The sequence below is a fragment of the Lynx rufus genome, unplaced genomic scaffold, assembly GCF_022079265.1.
Source record: "Lynx rufus isolate CCGP_SWC_20201006 ecotype Redwood Valley unplaced genomic scaffold, mLynRuf1.p SCAF_5, whole genome shotgun sequence".
Classification (NCBI taxonomy): domain Eukaryota; kingdom Metazoa; phylum Chordata; class Mammalia; order Carnivora; family Felidae; genus Lynx; species Lynx rufus.
In genome coordinates, this window is record NW_025814867.1 from 143,053,950 (window position 1) to 143,080,196 (window position 26,247).

Sequence of the window (26,247 nt, forward strand, 5' to 3'; positions counted from 1 at the left end):
CATAATTCAAGGTCTGACCTTGAAAGGGAAAGCAAATAGGAAATGTAGTACATAAGGCCATTCCAAGAGCCTCTCCTTTATGGATGGATTGGACAAAATTCAAAATTATAAACAAACAAGATGAATTAAATAGCAGATTCCGAAAACTGACCCAGGAAAAATTTCAACCAATATTCTGGGGTATCCTCAAGAACTAATTTGTAAAGGCAGATGGGCTTGTCCTTTTTTTTAATTTCAAAAATGGATTTAAAAATGCCAATTTCAAAGATGTCACTTAACATTTCAAAAAGCTAGAATCAAAACAAATTTCTGGCCCTCAAGATGTTCTGTGTTCTATAAGAATTAGAAAGCTATGATTAAGGATACCATAAGCAGAAGGGCCATGGGAAAAATTAATGTCCTATGGCAGCTAAAAACAGGGCAACTATCCAAAATCTCTCTGGTAATGCCACTCCAGTAGACATTAGCACTTAAAACTTTCCCGACCTTCTTCTAAAATAGGAAGACAGGTCTACAAATAAAGGTGGGCGACAAAATGCAGATATGGGTCACTTTATCCACCAATAATTCCACAGAACACCAGATCCCTCAAGAGTACTACAACCACCCAAAGTGTGGAAATGTCTAAATCTATAATGGTTAATCTGGGACCAATATCAGGATACAGTACTTTCTTCATGACACAACCATGTGATAGGTAAGGTTCTATTTAATGAATGGAACTGCCAGGTAAAATGTGCAGCAGGATTATTTTTTATATATGATCAAATTATGGCTGATTTGGACATATAACCATACTGTGTACGTGTGATTCAAAAAATAACCAAATGGTAAGCTATGATCCCAGAATTCTTACAGGCTAAAGACTTTCAAGACATAGGTGAAGGAGAGCCTGGGTGGCTCAGTTGGTTAAGTGTCTGACTTTGGCTCAGGGCATGATCTCACGGTTCATGGGTCCGAGCTCCATGTTGGACTCTGTGCTGACAGCTCAGAGACTGGAGCCTGCTTTGGATTCTGTGTCTCCCCCTCTGTCTGCCCCTCCCCCACTCACACTCTGTCTCTCTCAAAAATAAACATTAAAAAAAAAAGACATAGGTGAAGTATTTGGAGAAGTCCAGATTGATTCATCCTAGATTATCATAAACCTTTCTTTTTTGTATGTACATGTAAAGCCGGGCCTGCACTACAAATTTTCTGAAATCTAAATACAGATCAATTATTTCTGATGAAAATTTCACATCTGAATTGAAATGTACTGTAAATTTAAAACACACCGGATCTCAAAAATTTAATAACTAATTCTTATATGGATTACATGTTGAAATAGTATTGTGGATGCTGAGTTAAAATGTGCTATTAAAAATTAATTTCACCTATTTCTTCTTACATTTTTTTTAATGTAGCTACTAGCTAACTTTATTTTAATTTTTAAAATTATTTTTAGGGGCGCCTGGGTGGCGCAGTCGGTTAAGCGTCCGACTTCAGCCAGGTCACGATCTCGCGGTCCGTGAGTTTGAGCCCCGCGTCAGGCTCTGGGCTGATGGCTCGGAGCCTGGAGCCTGTTTCCGATTCTGTGTCTCCCTCTCTCTCTGGCCCTCCCCCGTTCATGCTCTGTCTCTCTCTGTCCCAAAATAAATTAAAAAAAAAAAATTATTTTTATTTATTTTTGAGAGAGAGAGACAGAGCGCAAGTGGGGAAGGGGGAGAGAGGAAGGGAGACACAGAATCCGAAGCAGGCTCCAGGCACTGAGCTGTCAAGTTCACAGCCAGACGTGGGCTTGAACTCGTGAACTGCGAGATCATGACCCGAGCCAAAGTTGGATGCTCAACCGACTGAGCCACCCAGGCACCCTGCTACTAGCAAACTTCAAAATAACATATATATATAAAGGGGAGCCTGGGTGGCTCAGTCAGTTAAGCATCCAACTTCAGCTCAGGTCATGATCTCGCAGTTCAAGAGTTCAAGTCCCACACTGGTCTCTCTGCTGTCCCAACGAGCCCGCTTTGGATCCTCTGTCCCCACCCCCCCACCGCCGCCCTTCCCATACTTGCACACATGCCTTTCTCGCTCTCAAAAACAAACATTTAAATAAAAAATATATAAAATAACAAATATGGCTCCCATTATATTTCTATTCGATAGTGCTTGATCAGTCCACGCTCTAAGGCAATCAACTAGGGGTCATTTTGCCAGCCAGGGCACATCTGGCAATGCCCGGACATTTCTGGTTGCTACAGCTGAGATGCTGAACTGGCATCTAGTAGACAGAGGCCAAGAATGCTGCTTAACGTCCTACAACGCACAGGGAAGTCCTCCAAAGAATTATGCACCTCAAAATGCCCAAAGTACTGAGGTTGAGAAACTAATTGTTTGTTCTTCAGCAGCATGGCATACATAAAAACAAACAAATACCATTGTCTCTTAGTAGCTTATCCTTGGATCCAATAGCTTATTTTCTTACATCAGAGAAACTGCAGCCTAGACTAAGTTGTTGAAGACATCTTCACATTTGTACTAAGTTCACCTTTAAGTCTGATTATCAACCATAGCTCATATCACAATTTGCTGAAAGCCTACCCCTTAAGATCAAGAATCAGACAAGGGTATCTGCTCTCAACACTTCAACACTGGAAGGTTCTAGCCAAGGCAATTAGGCAAGAAAAAGAAAGAAAAGGCATCCAGATTGGAAAAGAAGTAAAACTATCTCTATTTGCCAGTGACACGATCTTACATATAAAATTCACACATACACATACACACAAACCTATTAGAGAAACTAAGTTTAGCAAGGATGGATGGTAGAAGATCAATATGCAAATTAAATCTGATGGTACCACATAAAGTATATTATCACTCTTTCTCATTTTACCATCTACTGGTTCGGCTTTCTCAAATCCAGAAATGAAAAGAGAATCCCATGATCCTGGTTCTGTAGTTCGAGAAGGGTCAATGCCCAGAAAAGACATTCTGAATACTGCACTAGTAAATTCTTACAAATACTGCTTGTTAATGGGTTTTGTTTTAAAGAATGAAAAGGAAGACTACCACCTGGATACACGATACACCACGGTCTTTTAGAATACTGTAACTTACCAGAAGCCAAACAGGCTCAAGTGAACAAACCTGTGGTCTTTTATAAGGTCTCTTTTTGTAAGTCTTTTATAGGACACATCACACTGTTAAAAATAAAAGAGGAAATCAACAGCCAGTATATATTTGAAATAACATATCAATTTAGAATGCCACAGATACAGAGGTTTCTTAATTTCCCCGGATACCCCTAATAAAATCTGGATACGAATTATACACATTATTTGATGCTTCAGTGCCCCTCAAAGAAGTTGCTACCCTTAAAAAAGAAATCCACAGTAAACAACAACAACAACAACAACAAACATTATCAAAGCTATTGAATTAGCAGCCCTCCATGCTAAACACCCAAAGTCTTTTTGAGCCCAAAGTCTTTTTGCAAGGAACTTTTATAAAACAAAAAGACAAATTCATGGAGAGGTTCAAGCATTCTGTCACAAACACACAAAATTTTTGCTTCAAATTTTGAAACAAACAAACTGAGAATAATTGAGTTGGAAGACCTTAAGGATAAGATCTGGCAAAGCCAGAAGGGCCACCTGGTTACACAGATAAAACTTAAGATGGGCACTTGTCAAATTCTTCCATAAATCAACTTATTACAGTGAGGACAAACTAGCCACAATAATAAGCAAGAGAAAGGGAGTACTTGAACTGCAGAGAATATGGCTCTCCAAGGAAAGTCTTGAAAGAACAAGAATAGAGGACTTCTTACCTACTCTTCAAGATTAATTATAAAGCTATTTTTTCAAGAATAAAGAATCTGTGTAGAATTAACACAGATAAGTAGGCCAATGGAACAGAATACAGAACCCAGAAACCAATTCACACATGGATTTGGTAATATAAGAGAGGAGGCACTACAAAGTTAATGGGGAACAGGCATGCTATTTGATAAAGGATGCTACGAGAACTGGTTATCAGTATGGGATAGGATTTGTGCCTTATAACAATCACAAAATTTAATTTCAGGTGAATCAGGCATATTTTGAAATTTATATCTTTTGAAACAAAATAGAATTTTCTTTTAACTCAGGAGAGGAATAAATTTTTAAAACCTACCACAAAAAAGGCTCAATCATAAAGGAAAAGGATGATAAATCTGACTAAATTTAACTGCAAAATTCTATATAATTAACGACAGACCACATTAAAATGAAGCCACATACTAAAAGCAGCCATGTAATAGAGAAAAACAGGTATATAGATAATAAATTCACAAAATAATGACCAGTAAATATATGAAATGAAGCTAAGGTTCCTGGTAGCCAGGGAAACAGAAATTAAAACAAAAAGCTACTATCTCACAGCTCTGACTAGAAAATTTTAAAAATCTGGTAAGACTAAGTAGTGGTGATAAGACAAGAAAACCAGAATTCTCTTAAACTGTCACTGGGAGTGCAAACTTGCGTACCACTTTGGAGAGCAATCTGAGAATATCTAAAGTCAAAGAGTATACATATCTACTAGCTAAAAATACATTTGAGGGACGTATGTCTGGAATACCTAGCACATCCGCATGAGCAAATGTTATCAAGAATGTACACATGCAGCACGGTTCTAAAAAGCAAAAAGTTGTAATTAAAATGACCATCATTGGGGGAATTGGCAGGTAAACTAATATACTAAACAACAGTTGAGTGAAAAAGCTTACAAAAGATTACATACAACAGGCTTTCGCAAAAAAAAAAAAAATTAATAAAACTGCTATATAATTACTTATGGATGCAAACACATGGTAAAGTATAAAATCTTAAAACAGGAAAGGTCACACCAACTTCAGAACAGATTAGCTCTGGGGAGGGAAAGAGGAGATGGCATCGGGGAGGAGTACAAAAGAGGAATATTTTATTTCTTTAAAAATCAGAAGCAAATATGGCAAAATAGTTTGTGAAGAGTACAAGGGCATTTATATTATTACTCTGTATATTTGAAATATTTTATCATTAAAAAGAATCTTAATGGGCACATATGGTATAACAATAAAATAATAACATTAATCATTCACACCACAAAAACTTATCAAGTAATAACATTAATTATTTAAGCCACAGAAACTTATGTACATACATTAGAGCATGTGATAAGAGTTAAAAATAAATTCTAAAATTTGCAATTTACATTAGGGTTTTAAATTAATAATTTTGCTAATGGGCTTTGAATCTCATGCGATTTTTTAACGTCCTTACACTAGAATTTTAAGGGATGCTCTGCAGAGTTGTTAAAGCTATATAAACAAAACTTTAATCAATCATATTTTGTATTTCAGTCTTATTTTTGAAAGCCTTTTCTGTAGTATATAAACAGTAACAAGCTTTACATATATTTACAAGTCTCAAAGACTAAGAGTCCTAAGTATGAAGAGTAGGTATTCCACTTTATTATAGTGTTTCACCAAGAGCCTGATGCCCTAAATACAAATGTGGAAAAACAATGCTCCATTATTCCCTTTTGTGTTCTTCTTGAGGTTTGGATCAGAAGCCAAGAAGTACCAATACTGGAAAAGTTATAAACAAGGTCTTATTATAAAACCATTTTTAAAGGAAAAGTGTGTAACTTTCACAGAGGAGTAACACAATCCTTTGGGATTACTATGTCAGAGAGAGACGTAAAAGAATATTTTAAGAAAGGGGTTAAATAGAGGTAGTAGAATTTTGCTATCTGTTCTTCACTTACTGACTCCTTGAGTCTCAAGGCTATAAGATAATAAACACTACAGAGAAAAATCCAAGAGACAGATAAAACTGGGTAGGATACTGCATCTACAAATTCAACTCAAGAGGGCCCATAACTCATGCATAATACTTCACTCTCGACTACAATACTCTGACCACATTCATTCTAGTTCAATAATAACCATTTTACCCAGTTGATGGTAAGCAGTGATTTTATTTAACATGACTTGCTTTTTGCCAATTAAACATTTGCAACAGAGATGATCAGCTGATCTTTCAAGTAAACTTGCTACTAGATATGCTAATATTTCCCATGTAATGGAAGACTGCAAAAAATGATTCCAAGTTCCAAACTTCCACATGTTTATATCTTGGGCACAATTTTTTAAGGGTAACAGTGCTGTGGCAAAAGGTAGGTTCCCACCTACTTCATTTCAGCCCATTATACTGAATTTTACTTAGTACTAAAATTATTAACTTATACTTCTAAAGGCTGGAAAAAATAAGCTCCCCCAAATCTCTAATTTAGTGTAATCTTGGCCAGTAAGAATAGCAAAGTTTGCTTACAAAATTGAAAGCCTCCTGCAACATTTTATAATTTTTTGTTTTTTCCACCAATGTTAAATTTCAGAAATACTTATTTCTTCCCTCTCAATAGAGGGATAACTACCACTCTGCTTCCTGAATGAAATAATCTAATTTTTGCTTCTCTCAAATTCATATCCTCTGGAGACTCACTCAAGCTGAGTAATAATAAAGTCACTGACAGATCTGCAATTCAAATTTCATTAATACATGGAAATTCTTCCACTGCAAAAGGTCAGTGCCGTGAATTTTCTGAACTTCATAACCCTTGATAAATGGAGACACCTTAAAGTTCAGTTTACACTCTTTGCTATAGGATTTCAAAGCATGCTTCAAATAGCTTATAATAAGCTATATTAATAGCTTAGCCTCATTTTATCATTAAAATAATCTACAAATATCTGAATACTAATTAATTTCGTTGTCATAACTAATAAATAAGTCTTAAAATATCTGTAGATAGAAATCAACCTTCTCCATTCATTTGCGTCAGTTGGACTTTTAGAATATAGATGAACAAACTGTGTTTTTTAGTATAATATAGTTGTACAGTGCTTTCACAAATTCCAATTCTGTAATTTAGGGTTTTTCCGTATTTATTTTTAAATATACAAAAAGATTAAACTATTAATATAAATATTTTCTCTCAAATATGTAATATTCTTATGTAAAAGAAAAGGTTTCCAAACATTTACAAAGCAATCTAAAGATAAGTAAACCTGATTTAGGATCATTACATTAACCAAAATAATTTTCCAGAGAAGGTCTCATTTAAAAGGAACGCTCACTGGCTTCCTCACATCAATACTTCAAGGTGGATCCAAAGCCACACTCTGCTTGATTTACTTCAGGGGTCACTTCCAATGGAAAAAAATTTTCAGAAAAAGGTCTCACGACAGAGTGGACAAGTGGATTTGTTGCTAGACGTAAACCATTTGTACTGAAAAAGAAAAGGTTTTGAATGTCAAAAGAACTTTTTAAAGCTGTTGTATTACATATACATCTAAAGTAAGCTTAACAATGATAAAGTGGAAAAGGGAGAATACCAAAATTTTAGCTTCCTCCATTCATCTCCAAGATCAACACAACTCAGCATTACTTCCAAAGGCTGTAGTATGATGCTTTCTGCCTACACACAGCCACGGAGACACGTGAGGAAGACAAGACCTCCTTATGAAGCAACTGTACACAGCTGATGATTAAAGAAAGAGAGCAAAGAGCTCTGACGCCAGCTGGCCCCTGCTTCCAATTTTTTCAGTCTCATTTATGCTACTGGTCTCAGTGAACTACTAATTACCTTTTGCAGATTTTGAAAAATCATTTTAATATTAACTACATTTAAGAGTTTAACATTGTTTTCTTTTCCAAAATTAGATATCACACATATAAAATATACAAAAAATATAAATAAGCTAATTTCTCTTTGGACATACCAAGCAGGCTGAATGGAACTTCTTCTTGCATGTTCTACAGGCTTTTTTTGGAAGAGAATAGTTGAAACCATGAATGACTGAGAAACAGATCATGCAATCTTCAACACCCTCAAAACGTTTGTCTACATTATTTTTCCATAATGCTAGGCCTTCCATAATGCTTCCATTCTGTTAACAACAAGAAAAGAAAAAGAGAGTAAACATGCCCTGAAGTGCACCAAAGTTATTTTTATTCAATTTCATAAATTTTAAAATTAAATTTTAATTTGGAGAGGAGAGAATCTGCTTGGCTATCTTCACACCTCCTGTTTTCTGAATGCTGGTTTTTAAAATGACCTCCCAAGTTTCAGGAACCAGATATAATTTCTCTTCACTAAAGACAGACTTGAAAGAAAGGCTTCTGCACCAATACATCAAGCTTTATAGTATCAATGTGTAAACAACTATAATTTGTTTTAAAAGTCAAAGATCTCTGAGTAGTGGGATTTCCCTAATCACAGAAGGACAGGTGAAATCTTAGACTAAAAGTAGCTCCAAAGACATTCATCAGTCTGGTATCTTACAAGAAGATTCCCTCTCAAACAACTTCCGTAACACTACATATTGTTCCAGGTCATCCACAATGCCAGTGGAGTAGAGTCAATCCCTCTCAAACACCAGGAAAGAGATTGTAGAACCTTAAAGATTAAAACAGCTTGGCAGGTTCAAGTCATTTAGGCATATATGTGTGCTGATCCAAGGAAATACAGTGTATCGGTTTCAGCCTCAAGCAGAAGGGATGTATGTTAAGTTTGCCCTTTCAAAGAGCAGGTCAGCAGTGCTCTGTCTGGGAGGTCAATGTGGACACAGACACTTACTTGATGGGTGAGGTAAGTGCTCAACTGCAGCATCCAGTTCCGCCACTGCTGAACAGCCACTCCCACTCTCTTCCCACTCTCCACGGTTATTGAGCCCAGTGGATAATTTGAAGGCAGCTGTATAATAAGCTCAATAACTATGTCCTCAATAGCGTAAGTAGCCATCACTTCTCGAGTAGTAGCCCGAGCTTTAACCTGCAACATGGGAAAGGTAATACTTTCTTGCAAATTTCTTTCTTTTGTTCAAAAAACATCTTGATAGGATAGTCAGTCTTCATTCAAAGACAACACAGGTAAGCACGCTGGTTTATTAGACAAGAGGTATTTAGTAAATAGGTTTATATTTTAAAGTGATTTTCATGAAATTAAAGTCAGTTTCAAAAGAAATTCTGCTCATAAAAATGTATGTTTTATAGTATTTGGCTTATCACATAAGTTTGTGAACAGACCAATGACAGAATGAGTTTTTAATTATTCCTTTTCTTCCACACAGGGTATGAAATATCACTTCTATTTCAAAGTCTCCCAAGTCTTTCTCTGCCATCGCATTCTCTTGAGCTTTAAAGCCAACCATCAACTGTTGGGACTATTTCCACCTACTAACCAGCTACAAGTTCAAAAAATCACCACAAAATTTCTAACATTCCTCTCCTTTTATGGAACAGTCCCACTGATACTACCTCACTCAGATCCTCCTTGTTACTCGTAATGTCTACACCAGTGGTATCTCCTGGCTATGCATTTGAACCCAAGCTCCATGCCAACAGCCAGTACTATACATTGCAGTCAGAGCAATTTCACAGATTAGAACTCTGACAGCGTCACTTGCCTCAAAGGAAAGTTTTCAGTGGCTAAATAGGACCAAATAATTTTAGACTATTATTTGAGGCCTTTTCCAATATGGCCTAATTCATCATGGAAGCAGCTGGTTCTCTATTTACTTTCAGGAATCCTACTGCGTATGAATAGCGGCTTATTCGTCATTTCTTACAGTCACAGAAATTACATTCTCATCTCCAAACGTTTTCCTTTTGCAATACTGCTTCTTCTATATTCAATCCCTTTCCCCTCATTGTCTTGCCCACTTCAAAGTAATCTTTCTCCATAAAGTTGCATCCAATCTCTTCAGCCAGATGAACCTTTCCCACTCTGATCGCAGAGCACTCTTCCTCTTAATGAGCCACATTTTAGTTTCCAGTTGCAAAAAAGATTATCAGGATCACGCTTTCCCCTTTATCAGATTATATGTGATTACACAATAAGGATCTGGCCTACTAAACCATCCATTTCCCAAGTGATTGACACACAGTGCCTGGAATGATTTTCCAATATATATTTTGAATGAACTAACAAATGTTCAAAAACTTTGATGGGGGTATATGAAATCATAACACTTTTTGACAATGACAATGACAATGAGATTTGACACCTAAGAATCAGAAAACAAAGTAGACAATTTGTATAATTCTGAACCACTGGTTAATATTGTGATGATATACACTACAAATGGCAGACATAATCAATATTCAAACAGCTTTCCTGGAAAAAAATTCAAGATAATACTAACCGTCATGCCATTAAATAGTTGTGTACTTGTTTGTACAGAAGAAATTTCTTGAAAAGAAAGAACACTGCTGACATACTTGCTTGTAAATCTATCTACAATATTGAAAACACGCTTCTCACTACTATTCCACCATAGCCTAACCATGGCAGGTAAGTCTTTTAATGTCATATGATAGACTGAACAAGCCAAGTGTGGGATATGGTATGGAAGAGTTGCTGTTTCTGAGGAAAAAAACAAAGTCTTAGTTAGTAACAGGTATTTCTTACATAGAATAACAGACTAGAACATCATTTTTAATTCCTTAACGCTAGAGCCAGAGCTCATAAAATAAACATACCAAAGAAACCAGAACTCTGGAGCATTAGCTTTCTCTCATACGTTCAAAGTGAACCATTAGAATGGCAAAAAAGAAGCAAAAAGAAGGAAGATTCCAACTGACAACGAAAACTCTGCCTAGAAATAGCATTCTGTATTCCACATGACAGATCACAAAAGAAGAGGAACATTCATATTTTAAAAAAGAGGACCCCCACCCCCTGCCCCCAGGGGTGGAAAAAAAATTAAATAAAAAGGAGGAAAAGTTTAAAGACTGTCTTTCTTATAAATTATGAAAAGGAGTTTGGCCCCTACACTTTCCCCAGAGCTCACTGATGTGTTATACAAAAATCCTAGAATATCCACTTCAATACTCGTAAGACATAGTACCCTCCTCAGATCTCCAAGGCATTAAAAAAATTCCAATTGCAAGGAAACCACTTAAAACACTATAGTACAACTAGATGCATGTATATCTATCCCCGCAGCTAAAATCTGAGCTCATGGAGTGAAAGAAATAAATTTCATTCATCTTTGTTTTCCCAACTGAAGGCTACTTATATATAAGTATATATTATGCTTATAAATATAGACTATTTTATAAGACCACAGACTTAAGACTATAAGACTTATCTAAGACTATAAGTCTATAAGACTACTCATTTATAAGTATATATTATTATTTTATAAAACATTATCATATAGTTGCTTACAGAATATTGGCTTACAGAATAAAAGATAACAGTCTCAACAAACTAGGCTTCAAAAATGTAAATTCTTACCCTTACCCACAAGATCTAAGTGTATGTCCTATTTAAATGAATATGGAAAATCGTGTCCTTCAACATTCTTGTGGCCACAACTCACATTTGGGGTTATTCTCCAAACTTGCAAGAATAAAGCATAATAAATACAACCCAATATGGACGTAGTCTCCACGAAAAAACACAAACACACGTTACCTCTAATACTCAACTGGAGCTCTTCCGTAAAGAATGTTTTAGGCTCCTTATTAGAGAGCTCAATAGCTGTCTCTGCATAAGTCGGATTTTCTGGCATCAGCCTGAACAGGTGATAGAGCAATTTATTCAAACTTTTTGTTTTTCGAAGGTACATTGAATACAGAGCCCGAAGCTGGTGGGGAGTAAAGAATTTTTGTTAGTAAACCCAATTAAACCAAGAGAAGCAGTAGAGAAGAACAAACCAAAATAGAATAGATTGTACAACACAATGAAAAAGGCATTAATTTGAACACTTAGAATTACATGGAGGAGTCCTACAAAGTATGTGCCACATTCATACTTTCCAAACATGTCATTTGATGGCACTGCTCCCTTTCTTTCTTCACAAACAAGCAGAAGTTTTCACTATCCCCTCATTATTAGACATATGCTTCCAACATCTTTCTCAAACTATCTCCCTGTTAGCAGGTTCACCTCTACTTGGAGTCTCTCAAAACCTACTCCCCACTCCCCAGGGGATTTTCTCCCTCTCCCTCCCAAGTCTTCCACACACCCCTTCTGCACCATAGGCCTTTATCTTTCAAAATCCTGCTTAAAACTAATCCCATTTTTATGACTGACCTCACACCATATCAAACACTCCACCAGCTTTATTCACCATAACCAAAAAGTGGAAACAATCTAAATGTCCATCAGTGGATAAATGAATAAACAAAATGTGGTATACTGATACAATGGAATACTATTTGGTCATAAAAGGGAATGTGGTACTGGGGCACCTGGGTGGCTCAGTCAGTTAAGCGTCTTGGTCTCAGGTCATGATCTCACCGTCCGTGAGTTTGAGCCCCCTATCAGGCTCTCTGCTGGCAGTACAGAGCCTGCTTTGGATCTCTATCTCCCTCTCTCTGCCCCTCCCCCACTGGTACTTGTGCGCACGCGCGCTCTCTCTCTCTCTCTCTCTCATAAACACTGAAAAAAGGAATGTAGTGCTGATACATGCCATACATAGCATGCATGAATTTGCAAACATCATGCTAAGTGAAATAAGTCAGACACAATGAAAGACCACATATGTGAAATGTTCACAACAGGCAAATCCACAGAGATACAACATAGATTGGTGGCTGCCAAGGGCTGGCTGGAGGGTTTGAGAGGAAATGGCACAGTTTGCAAATGGGTAAAGTTTCCTTAATTCAGGTGCTGACATGTTCTAAGATTAGATGGTGGTGATATTTACGCAATTCTGTGAATATAGCAGAAATACCAAACTGTATACTTTAAGTAAGTAAATTTGATAGTATGTGAAATACATCTCAGTAAAGCCATGAAACACACATATGCGCATAGCTTTGTTCCAGTTCAATCTGGTTCACTGGGAGTTTTGTTTGTAAGAAAAAATTTTTAAAAAACCAGACTTAGGACTGATAAGTTTTTTAAAAAAAATCCTCAGCTTGTTTTAGAATTTATCTAATTAGTGCTATTAACATCAGTTATTCTGGTTTAATATCTACAGCTCAATTCAAGTTCCAGGCTCAGTACGTGCTGCTCTACAATTCTTTGTAGAGCTTTCCCTAAACATGTAGGTCAATGGTTTAATGAAAAAAGTGATGCCTAGTTCTTTTCTTTTTTTTTTTTTTAAGTTTACTATTTATTTTGAGAGAGAGAGAGAGAGAGAGAGAGAGCGCTCAAGTAGAGGAGGGGCAGACAGAGAGGGAGAAAGAGAGAATCCCAATGAATCCCATGGGTTCGATCCCATGAACTGTGAGATCATCACCTGAGCTGAGATCAAGAGTTAGATGCTTAACCAACTGAGTCACCCAGGCACCTGTGCATGGCCATTTTCTAAATTTCTGAATATAAGACAATAAGAACAAAATTCCTACACGTGGAAGCCTCACTTTCCTCCAACTTTTTAGAGATCAACAGTATTTTAAGAAACAAATGTAAAAGCCCAACAAGGAGTTCTTGAACTATATCACCAGCAAATAAAACTATCTCAAGTCACAAACATTAAGTGGCAGGCTTGAAGAAAAATAAAACTATTTTTTTAAAGTTTATTTATTTATTATGAGAGAGAGAGAGAACATGCAGGAAGGGCAGAGAGAAGGGGAGAGAGAGAATCCCCAGCAGGCTCCACACTGTCAGTGCAGAGCCAGACATGGGGCTCGATCCCATGAACCACGAGATCATGACCTGAGCTGAAACCTAGAGTCAGACGCTTAACCTACTGAGCCACCAGGCACCCCAGAAAAATAAAACAATTTAAATATCTAGATCACTGTTACTTCTCTGATTTGACTTTCCCCTTAGATACAAAAATAAAAAGATGCATTTGTTCATGTATTTGTATCAGGATCTGAGCTATCAGCAACAACATAAATTATAACTTAAGAAATCTGAAAAAAATCACATTTGAAAAGAATGCCATATTTAGTCACATCTTAAATATGAGGTAATAAACTGTCGGTTATTCATACTGTCAAAAAGCCACTGTTTATATTTAAAAAGTCCTAAGTTTATTAAACTGACTCAATCAGTATTTGATTAAAACTTTTAAAATGGGGAACTACCTAAAGAGTGAAAAGGAAAAAAACAAAAAACAAAAAACACCACACACACACACACACACACACACACACACACACACACACACACACACAAAACTGTAGTAGATTTTTCCAGCTTCCCTCCTAGACAATGAGGTCTTACTTCCTAAACATGAGACAAGAGAGACATCTAGTGGCTGCTAGAATTTGGGCAAAAGAGTTCTCAGATATTTTCACCAATGAGAAATAATAGTTTGAATTACACAGGTAACATTTCACAGATCTTTCTCTAAACACTGATTTTCAAATAAGGTATATGCCCAATGATGTTTTGACTAGAACCTCCACAAGAGTCAGAAGCTAACCAAAGAAAAAACCAGCAAGATAGAATTCTTTTGAAATTATTACCATGGCAATACAAAATTAAATTATATAACTCTTGTTCCCTGCAATAAAAGGACTTGGTGGCTACATTCAGTTAGAAAAAAACTGATTCAAGCACATTCCAGAGATTAATTACTTCTGCAAAAACTGTGTGTGTTGGCGGGGGGGGGGGGGGGGGGGTTGGAGGGGAGATCAGGAAGTAAGGGACAGAAATAAATTTAGCAGAATATCTGAAGTAAGCCAGATAAGATTAGATTAAAATGTGAGGCATTTCCCCCTGTTTTTCAAAAGGAGGGGAAACAAAGGGTTTAGGACAGTAACAAAGAAACACAGAAGACAGAACTGTCAAAAGTTATTGTATCTTTATTTACCTGAGATGAAGCAGCTTTGAAGAAAGTAAGTATTAATTTCCAAGTGAGGAGATATCCCAGAACATAGCAGAAGTCTTCACTCAGTGGCTTAATAGTAACTATCTGTCCAACAGGAATACACCCCAAAACATTTTCTAGTAAGTCCTCTTGAGTGCTTAGAAGAGACATCAGCGCTGCTGGTGGTGACCTAAGACAAAAAACTGATGATTTCCCACAAACCATTTTTGGGTTCCTGGGTGACTCAGTTAAGCTTCCAACTCTTGATTTCGGCTTAGGTCATGATCTCACAGTTCACGAGTTCAAGCCCCACATCCGGCTCTGCACTGACAGCATGGAGCCTGCTTGGGATTCTCTCTCCCTCTCTCTTTCTGCCCCTCCCTTGCTCATGCTTACTCACACTCTCTCTCTCAAAATAAACAAACTTAAAAAAAAATTTTTTAAGTCCCCCTTATAATTCAGTTTTAACTTCTAATTTTGCATAATGGCAATTACAGAATCTGGGAGACATAAAATGTATGAATGTATACAAAATACATAAATATATACTTTTTCATATTTATTTAACAAATACATAGGATGCATATATATATTTTAAAGTTTCTTTATTATTTTTGAGAGAGAGAGACCACGAACAAGGGAGGGGCAGAGAGAGAGGGAGAGAGAGAATCCCAAGCAGGTTCTGCGCTGTCAGCAAAAAGCCCCAAGCAGGACTCCAGAGATCATGACTTGAGCCAAAATCAAGAGTCAGACACTTAACCAACTGAGCCACCCAGACACCCTCAAATACATAAAATATAAACATAAAACATAAGTTTTGTATTTATAAACATGTAAAATATTTTTCATATTTGTATATTTTAAAAATATATGAAATATACTATAAAATATAGGCTCTAGAAGTTAGCACTTAAAAGAAAGACCCTTTTAGAAAAGATATATTTCAACCTTCTGTTTTATGGATGGGGAAAAAAAAATTCACACAGCCACAAAGGCTAAATGATTGGTCTCAAGTCCGTCAGCTATAGGAAGGGGAATGATGAGGGATACCGACTCCTACCAGGTCCCTAGAAAGGCATAAAAGCGTAAGACGGTGTATGTCTTTTCAGGAAAGTAAATTCAATATTCAAATTAACTCATGACAATGTAAGTTAATTTTCTTCTTTCCTAAACTAGTGCACTCTTTAACACTTTCGGATAAACTTAGGAGATTCTCAAAAAGTGAAATACTTATGTATATCCTGTCAAATTCTGACACTGTAGTTCAGTTCTCTCTCACCTCTGTAATGTTTCTTTCCTTGTGGCCTCCTTTTCCCAGCCCATAAACACAGGTCTTCTTCAAGCTTCTGCCCTTAGGTTTTTACCTTCACCACCACCATCCCATGTACCAACCCTTCTCTATTCCACACCGACAGTGACTAGATTTGACAAATACCAACTCAGATATCTCTCCACTTTCCACACTGCCCTCCATGTACTGTTACTGTTTCTAGGATGGTCTCCACGTCTGCTTGCTTCTTTGTATAACTGATTCATACTATAGCCAGAATCAGCTGGTACAGTTCCCATCTTCTACCAAATATGCCCCCAACCCCAGAAAATGTAACTTTTAAGGCCCTTTTATTATCTTAAGTACCCTTCCAGCTTTATTTTCCACCATACCTTCCCTGATTACTCCACATATTCACTCACTTATCCTTTTATTCAGCAAATGATCGTATTTATGGGTCTGCTTTAGGCCAGGAACCATTCTGGGTGCTATGAATACAATCGGGAACAAGAGACAAAATTCCTGACTTCACAGAGCTTCCACTCCAGTGGAGGACAATAAAAAATGTGTTGAGTGGCAACTACTCAACACCCCCAAACATATCCTGAATATTCATGCCTTTATGCCTTTGCACGTGGTATTCCCTTAACTTACATGGCCTTCCCCGCCCTGCTGAAGTGCTACCTAACTTTAAAGATCCAGCATCAATGTCTCCTCCTCCAGAAAAAGTCTTCCCTGCTGGTGCACAGCAGCTGTCTCTCTGACAGCCTGCTGCCTATCCTCTTCCATACCACCTGCCACACACTGGCTACTACCATAGAGGAATACTGCCTATAACAGATTATAAGTTTCTTAAGGACAAGAAGGATTACTCAACACCATAGTCTCCCATTAGCATTTAATTACTACTCTGCATAAAGTGGGTGCTCAACAGATATTGGAATTGATACAGTTTCCACACCTATCATGTGGTCAAAGAAAGTTTTGCTAAAATGTAGCAAATTGAAAATATAACTTAGGAACAATTAAGGAGAGAAACTATCTTTCTGGCTGAATTCTAGATTTCATTTATATCTTACAGAGAACTTTAAAAGATATATTGAATATATACTCTAAATTTCGAGCTTTTGCATTTATCAATCTTCTGAAGTTACAAGGTAGATTATAAGAATTAAAAAAATTACTTAAAAAACTTACAAGGCTGGTTCTTCTTCTTCATCTCCGTATGACTTCAGATTATCCTGATCATATCGTGGTAATTCAGGCATCAATCTGCGGGTCAGAATATATTTCATATTATATTAAATTGTTCATTGTTAAATCATGCTCAAGAGCAGAAAGACCAATACTTACTTTGTAATGAGGATATTTTTAAATGGTTGTTTTCTGAAATAACCAACAATGGCCAGGACTATCTAAATGGAAAACTGTGTATGGAGAATAGTGACCTACATGATCAAAACTTTGGCATCCCTGTTATTAAAATGCATGATCAAGTTTTGTGTTTTGTTTTTGGTTTTTTACTTTGACTTTTTAATGACTAAGAGAACTAATATATTCTATTTTTTATACCACCACCACAATAATTCAATTGGAAGAATTCTTACTTGTATAGCATATGGTAAACAGCAATTTGCACAGGCCGAGCTCTGTAGAGGAGTAATGGGGCCAAAGTATTTAGCAAAGTCTGAAGATATTCTGGTAAGTTTGTTTTTTGGCCAGCAACCAATTTTGAAGGGAGTTTTTGACTCAATAGCTGGTCCTTTGGGATATATGTTAATGTTTCACACATGGGCTTCAGCACTGCATTCTGGAAGGATGTTTCAGATGTATCTTTGCTTTCTCCTGATGACAAAAAGGAAAGAAATATGCACATCCCAACACAAAGTAAGTAATACAGCTTGACTGATTCACAGAATGTCAGATGTCATTATTTAAAAAATGTTTATTTTTGGGAGAGTGTAAGTGGGAAAGGGGCAGAGAGACATGGGGACAGAGGATCCAAAGTGGACTCTGTGCTGACAGCACAAAGCCCAGTGCAGGGCTTGAACCCATGAACCACGAGTTCATAACCTGAGCTGAAGTCAGACTCTCAACTGACTAAGCCACCCAGGCGCCCCCAAATGTCATTTAAGAAAATGAAGTTAAAAACTGACAAACATTAGTACTGTCCTAGCTAGAAACTGTCATTTTAACAGGTGATCATAACTGTTTAATAACTTCTATTAAAAAAGAGAGAAGTTTGGGGCTCCGGAGTGGCTCAGTCGGTTAAATGTCCCAACTCTTGATTTCGGGTCAGGTTATGATCTCATGGTTAGTGAGTTCAAGCCCGACATGGGGCTCTGCACTGACAGTGCAGAGCCTGCTTGGGATTCTCTCTGTCCCTCTCTTTCTGCCCCTAGCCCACTTGTGCTAAATAAGTAAATTTAAAACAATTTAAAAAAAGAGAAGTTTGAGTTATAAATAATCTATTCATGTTATCCGAATTACTATTATTTTAATGCAATAGACTTTGGATAATTTGTTATTTTTCAATTCTTGACTGTAAAGCAGAAGCATATGTGATGCTTCTAGATGCCAAGCTTTTTCTCAGGCTCTTTTCTTAACTATTCTGTACTGTTTGACTTAAACATCCAAAGTATTTGTTTTGAAATTTTCAACCAGTCATTTGCAGTGAATCTCACTATGATTCCCCTTCCACTTGCCTGTAACAGTCACCAAAAGAGGTAAAAGCAAATTGTGGATGCCTTGGGAAAAAAATTCTTTCCATTCACTGATTAGATTCACGGGGAGATTGCCAATGGTGTCCAGAGTTGTGGAATCAAAAAAAGCACTGAGCTCACAGGCCAAATCACAGCTGACACAGGCAAACAGTTGTACAAGTGGAACAGAATACAGTGTGTGATTCTCCCTTGTTGTCTGAAGAAACAAAAATATAATAGGTAAGCAGGCGTCTGCCAGAACACCACACATCAAGGCAACAAAGAAAAGGCTCTTTCATTTCTCTAAACTTTAAAATAAAAAGCAGCTGAAGTGTAGTCTCTGGAGACACACATTTTACATCAAAATAGTTTTTTTTAATTAAATACTAAGAATCAGAATCAATCTATTCTGAAATACTCTTTTTTTATTTCTAAAACTATGAAAGAAAATATCAATTACCATTTACCAAGTAAAATATATTAAAAACATTTATAATCTCAGGAGCCTAACTAATTGGGCATTATTAAGTCTACTTTAAAACAAGTAAACTGAGGCTCAAGCAGGTCAGATTTGAACACCCTAAGCCACACACATAGTAGCAAACGCAGGGGAGATTCAGAACAGTCTAACCCTGATGAATTGCTTTGTGTGTCCATAAACATCACACTTGCTTTGTGTCATAAAAACAACACTAATTCCCCTGAATTTGCTTTATCTTTAACTTATTACTGACACAGTACATTTTATGAATAATTTAAGAGTCAAAAAGATCAAAAGAATAGTCACGAAAGATAAAACCTGCAAGGGCTGCACTACAAATACTACGTTAAAATGAGCTGATGGAGAGAACACTTTAAAAATGAGCTGATGGGATTCGGTCACTCAATGATACTGGCAGACATTAAAACTCTATCACTTTACTGTTCTATCAAACGGTACCTGGTGACAAATACATCTTTAGTGTTTAAATGTTTGCAAAAGAGCTAATTACTATCATTACTTGAAGAGTAAGATTAGTAATTGGTTCTAGTATACAGATATGCATGAAGACCCAACAGAGGTGATGACACATCGAGTTAATTTACCTCCAACCAAGCCAACATGGAGCACATGATGAAGTCCCATTCACTCTCTGCCAAAGGAGATGAACAGTATTTCAGGAACAAGGAAAGGAACCGGATTATTTCTATATTCACACCTAGTATCTCTGGACTTACTTCTGATAGATTACTGTGATAAAGACAAAAGCAAAACAAAACACAAGAATTATATGCACATTCAATTAGAAACTATTTTATCTTAAACCTTACTTATAAAAGTCTGGTTTAAATGTTTACCATCTTGTTACTGTACAAAACTGTGATTATAAGATACGCAATTCTAGATACACATCGTAATGGGGGGTGGGAAACACAGTATAAAATATCACCTACCAACTGAAAAGAAAAACATCTTCGTGATCTTTCTTCCAGGATATTAGGATTTTTAATATACCATGTAATAGCTCCCCATCATCTATGCTTCTGGTTTGCAGACAAGAGTTGAAAATGGCAAGATGTCCAAAACCTCCTAAAGTAAAATTCAAAATGAAAATTAACCCACATCTATCTATACATATTGCCTTAAACAAAAGTCTTGTCTTACAGATGTAGAAATTATTGCTTTCTCTGATAAAACTGGTGTTTGAAAAAAACCAGGGATGATCACTCTCTTATCAAAGGATAAACAAGTAGGACACTCCTGCTAAGGCACCAAGTTGTAAAAAAGTATAGAACAGGAGAGACATCACCGGGGATGGTGACATAGGTTGTTCCTGACTTTGCTCCCCCTCACAAGAAAAACAGCTAACAGCTATTCAAGAACAAGGCATCACTGAGAGACTGCTATGGGTTTGAGGCTGAAGCACCCCTACACCTCTGAGGCCAGCACAATATGCATTAGGAAGGGAAGAGAAGCAGCTCTACCCTGACTGCGTTGCCCCTTCCCAGGAGAGTGCAGCACCGTGTGGCATGGTCTTCCCTGAGACTCTGGCTCCTGCGGTAGGAAAAGAGAACCCAGTGGGGAAAACCAGCACGCCTCATTTATTTTGAGTTGCTTTCTGGGAGCCCCTACTCTGATCTTGCCCCACTGGGACTGTGGGGAGTCTGTGACAAAGAACGGGGAGGTGACTGTAACAACCAGCACATAGATCTTGGCAGACCAAGTTCACAGCTGCATTGCCCAGTTGTAATCCTCACCAGTGGCTTTTTTACCTGTAGAACCAGGACAAGGGTGCACTCTGACCAGTGAACACAGTGGGGTACAGATCTGCCTGATTCTGATCCTGGAAGCTTTGCCCACCCCAGAGCCCAGTTTACCCACGCCCAAATAAGCAGCTGAGTCACAGCCCCACCCACCGTGGAGCATCTTCCAGCCCCATCAGACCAGAAGGGCCGGAGACAACTCCTGAAAGCTGTGTGGCCCGATGGCACTCGAGCCAAGAGGGGGCTGAGCAGGGCTAACCGCCCCAGAGCAAAGGCAGTACTGTGCCCTGAGGCTTCCCCTGCTACACACAAGCACAGTGATTAATTCCCAGACAGGCTGAGGGTAGCCCCTGGCCCCTGCCAATCACAGAACGTGTTTGGGAAACTGAAGAGTAGCCTAAAGCGGCCTCTCTCCGTCCCAGCCAGGCAAGGGAGTGGAGACGTAGCCCCACACGTGGAGAGTCTTTAGGCCCCATCTGACCGGAGGGCTAGCAAAAATTCCCGAAAGCTGTACAGCACAGCAGCACTACAAGTGAGAGGCGGGCGAGCAGAGCTGATAGTTTACAGAGCAAAGCCAGTGGCCCTGCTCAGTCAGGGAACTTGAGATGTACTTCTGTTTGGGTTAAGACAATCAGAGGCTTACTGGCTTCAGAGCTACTTCTGTCACTGTGCCCAGGCAGAAAATCTTCATATGTAGCTCCACGCTTTGCCAAATACAGCCTTTGGCCGGTATGACCAGAGAACCTAACTAGAGCACACGGGAAGCTCCATAACCCGTCCACTGGGCTACAAAAGGTGACACCTGGACAGAAAGCAGAAGCTGCGGCCTCCCCCATCTGCAGGGCGTCACCTCCTAAGGGAATTCTGTGCACATTCTTGCCAATTCAGGTCCCCCAGCAGTGAGCTGCACAGACTCTGGACTTTGTCCTGCTGCCCTGCCAGGGCAGGAAAGCTAATTCACAGCCCAATCTGCTACGAATACAGTACCCAGTCCTAACTATCTAGTGAGTCTGACCAGAGAATCCAGGCAACTACAGCACCCTCCTACAGCCTCAGGTACGGAACCAAGCCACAGTTCTGTCCAACTGTTCTCCCCAAGCCTGTCCTCAGAGCTCAAACAGCCTTGTCCAAAAGCAGACTAACAGCAGGCTCTACTTACAAAAGGACGGTGCCAGCAGACACACCTGAAAACCCAAACTGAGCTGACTGATAAAGAACGATCTCTGCCACAACCAACCTACAAATCATAACGTTTGGAAGAGGAGCACAACTGAATGTGCAGATACCACCGTAAGGAAAAAAAGGATCACAAATAATCAGATAAATCTGACACCATCAAAGGAAACTACTAAAGCTCTAGCAAATGACCCTAAAGAAATGGAAATCAGTTAAACCGGCAGACCAAGAATTCAGAATAATTCTCTTAAGAAGGTTTTTAGCAAATTACAAGAAAAGACAACTAAACAAAGTTAGAAAAACAATGCATGAACAAAATGTGAAGTTTGATAAGGAAACAGCAACCATCAAAGCAAACAAACAGAGGGGCGCCTGGGTGGCTCAGTTGGTTAGGCAACTGACTTCAGCTCAGGTCATGATCTCACAGTTCGTGAGTTCGAGCCCCGCGATGGGCTCTGTGCTGACAGCTCAGAGCCTGGAGCCTACTTCAGATTCTGTGTCTCCTCCTCTCTCTACCCCTCCCCTGCTCATGCTCTGTGTCTCTGTCTCTCAATAATAAATAAACGTTAAAAAAAAAATAAAAAACAAAACAAACAAAAACACCCCCCAGAAATCCTGGAGTTGAAAAATACAGTAAAATGAAATGAATTCAATAGTTTCAAAAGTTGACTGAACTATGCAAAAGGATCAGACACCTTGAGAATAGGACACTGGAAATTATGTAGTCAGAAAAGCAAGATGAAGAAAGAAAATGCCTATAGGAATTATGGGACACAATGAAAAAAGAACTACAATATTCACATTATGGTAATTCCAGAAGGAGAAGAGAAAGGGACAATAAGTGTATTTAAAGCAATAATGGCTGAAACTTCCTGAACCTGCAGAGAGAAATGCACATCCAGATCCATGAGGATAATTACTTGGTAATAAATTGAATGTGAATAGGGTTACCCTCAGTCATATCATAACTAAATTGTCAAAAGTCAAAAGAATTTTAAGAATAGCACAAATGATAAATTTCATATAAGAGAACTCCCATTAGAGTATCAATGGTTTGCTCAAAAGAAACTTTTCAGGCCAGGAGAGAATGGGATGACATTCAAAATACTGAAAGAAAATGAATGCTAACCAAGAATTCTATGCCCAGCAAAGCTGTCCTTCAGAAATAAAGAAGAGGCAGAAAGTTTCCTGGATAAAACAAAAGCAAAAGGAGTTCAATACCATCAGATCTGTCTTACAAAAAAGGCTAAAAGGAGTTCTTTGAGTTGAAGTAAAAGTACACTGGTTAGCAACATAAAACATAAAAAGGTAGCATAAATCTCACTGGTAATGGTAAATAAATAGAGTTGAATTCTACAATATGACAACAGTGGTACATAATTCACTTACAACTCTAGTTAAAAGGTTTCTTCTTGGGGCGCCTGGGTGGCGCAGTCGGTTAAGCGTCCGACTTCAGCCAGGTCACGATCTCACGGTCCGTGGGTTTGAGCCCCGCGTCGGGCTCTGGGCTGATGGCTCAGAGCCTGGAGCCTGTTTCCGATTCTGTGTCTCCCTCTCTCTCTGCCCCTCCCCCGTTCATGCTCTGTCTCTCTCTGTCCCAAAAATAAAAAAATAAAAAAAAAAAAAAAAAAAAAAAAGGTTTCTTCTTTTTTAATATAGTAAAAATGGGGCAGCTGGGTGGCTCAGGGTTGGTTAAAGGCCCTACTTCTGCTCAGATAATGATCTCACAGTTTGTGAGTTCAAGCCCTACATCGGATTCTCTGTCTCCCTCCCCTGTGCAGTCTCTCTCAAAAATAAACATTAAAAATAAATAAAATAAAATAAAATATATTAAAAATAACCATAACTACAATAATCTAGCAATTATATAATATAAAAAAAACTGCAAACTGAAACAACAATGGTAAATTAGCAATGATTCTAATTTAAAGTCACCAGCTACATTAGCCCCTAAGAGTGTCAGCCTGTTCTCTGAAGCCAGCCATTGACTTCTCCTCTCTAGCTATCAAAGTCCTAAATGGCATCTTCCAAAAGAAGGCTGTTTTGTCTACATTGAAAATCTATTATTAGTATAGTCACTGTCATTAATTATCTTAGCTAGATCTCCTGGATAACTTGCTATAGTTTCTATATCAACATTTACTGCTTCACCTTGCACGATTATATTATAAAAATGGCTTCTTTCTTAAATCTCATGAACCAACCTCTCCTAGCATCAAACTTTTCTTCTGCGGCTTCCTGACCTCATTTAGCCTTCTTAGAATTGCAGAAAGTTAGGACCTAAAGGGAATGTTGTAGCTGGTTTGATCTTCTATCCAACCACTAAATCTTCTCCACATCAGCAGTAAGGCTGTTTGCTTTCTTATCATTTATGTGTTCAATGGAGAAGCACTTTTCATTTCCTTCAAGAATTTTTCCTTTGCACTCACGACTTAGCTGCTTGGTGCAAGAGGCCTAGCTTTCAAGCTATCTTGGCTTTCAACATGATTTCTTCACTAAGCTTAATCATTTCTAGCTTTTTTTGTTTTGTTTTTTAATCATTTCTAGCTTTTGATTCAAAATGAGACACGTGACTCTCCTTTCACTTGAACAGGCAGAGGTCCTTGTAGGGTTATTAACTGGCCTGGAACAGGCAAACCGAAGGAGGAGGAGGGAGACAGGGAATGGCCAGTTGGTGGAACAGTCAGAACACACCACAACACTCATCAATTAAGTCAGATGTCTTACATGGGCATAGCACATGGCACCTCCAAATAATTACAATAGTAACATCAAAGATCACTGATCACCAGAAAAAAACATAATGAAAAAGCTTGAAATATTGCAAGAATTACCAAAATATAACATATAAACATGAAGTGAGCAAATACTGTTGGAAAAATGGCACTGATAGACTTGCTTGATGAGGGTTGCTATAAGCTTTCAATTTACAAAAAAACAAACAAAACCCAGTATCTGCCAAGTGCAATAAAGCAAAGTGCAACAAAACAAGGTGTGCCTTTACTTTATATCAGACAAAACAGACTGGAAATGATAAAAAGAGATGAAGACATTACAATGATAAAAGGGTCAATTTTTCAAGAAGATAGTATAATACTAAATATTTATGCACCCAACATTGGAATACCTACATATATAAAGCAAAAACTAACAGAGCTAAAGGAAAAACACAGTAATACAGTAACAGTTGGGGACTTTTAATACTGCACTCTCAACAATGAAGATAGGTTATCCAAAGAATCAGTAAGTCAACAGTGGACTTAAACAACACCAAATGGACCTAACACACATAAAAAGAAGAAAACAGACTCCTATATCCTAACATATATGTATTTATTTAGAACATTTATGCTTCTGTTCTATCCAACAAGAGCAGAATACACGTTCTTCTAGGACAGACCATAGGCTGGACCACAAAACAAGTCTCAGCAAATTAAAAAAAAACCCTGAAATCATACCAAGTACTTTCTCTGACCACAATGGCATCAAACTAGAAATCAGTAACAAGAAGAAAATTTGAAAATTCATAAAGAAATTAACACTTTCCTAAACAACCAATAGATCAAAGAAGAAATTAAAGCAGAACTAAAACTTTGAGATAAACAAAAATGGAAACACAACATACCAGAACTTGTGGGATGCAGCAAATGCAGTCGTAACAAGGAAGTTCACAGTAATAAATGCTTACATTAAGAAGCAAAAAAGATCTCCAAATCAACTACCTAATTCTATGACTTAAGGAACTAGAAAAAGAACAAACTGAGCCCAAAGTTAACAGAAGAAAAAAAAAAAAAAAGATTAGAGCAGAAATAAAAGAGAGAAGAGAAAAATAATAGGAAAGATTAACAAACTAAGAGTTAGTTTTTGAAAAGAAAAAAACTGACAAACCCCTAGACAGACTACCCAAGGGAATAAAAAAGAGAAAGGACTCACATCAACAAAATTGCAAATGAAAAAGGAAACCTTACAACTGATATCACAGTAATTCAAAGGATCATAACAGGCTACTATGCACTATACATGCCAACAAATTGGACAACCTAGAAGAAATGGAAAAATTCTTAGAAACATAC

General features: G+C 37.7%; 1 protein-coding gene across 1 annotated transcript in view; it reads right to left on the bottom strand.

Moving 5' to 3' along the window:
- Window positions 1–4,916: 4,916 nt before the first annotated feature.
- Window positions 4,917–26,247, bottom strand: part of LTN1 (listerin E3 ubiquitin protein ligase 1) — a 63,068-nt gene continuing 41,737 nt past the window's right edge. Inside the window, exons 20-30 of the mRNA XM_047099393.1 lie at window positions 20,189–20,324; window positions 19,841–19,985; window positions 18,758–18,971; window positions 17,660–17,897; window positions 17,250–17,324; window positions 14,786–14,972; window positions 11,485–11,656; window positions 10,208–10,428; window positions 8,641–8,835; window positions 7,784–7,951; window positions 4,917–7,290 (exon numbers count right to left, since the gene is read on the bottom strand). Coding sequence (XP_046955349.1) covers window positions 7,228–7,290; window positions 7,784–7,951; window positions 8,641–8,835; window positions 10,208–10,428; window positions 11,485–11,656; window positions 14,786–14,972; window positions 17,250–17,324; window positions 17,660–17,897; window positions 18,758–18,971; window positions 19,841–19,985; window positions 20,189–20,324 — 1,814 coding nt within the window. The 3' untranslated portion in view covers window positions 4,917–7,227. The remainder of the gene's footprint in view (window positions 7,291–7,783; window positions 7,952–8,640; window positions 8,836–10,207; window positions 10,429–11,484; window positions 11,657–14,785; window positions 14,973–17,249; window positions 17,325–17,659; window positions 17,898–18,757; window positions 18,972–19,840; window positions 19,986–20,188; window positions 20,325–26,247) is intronic.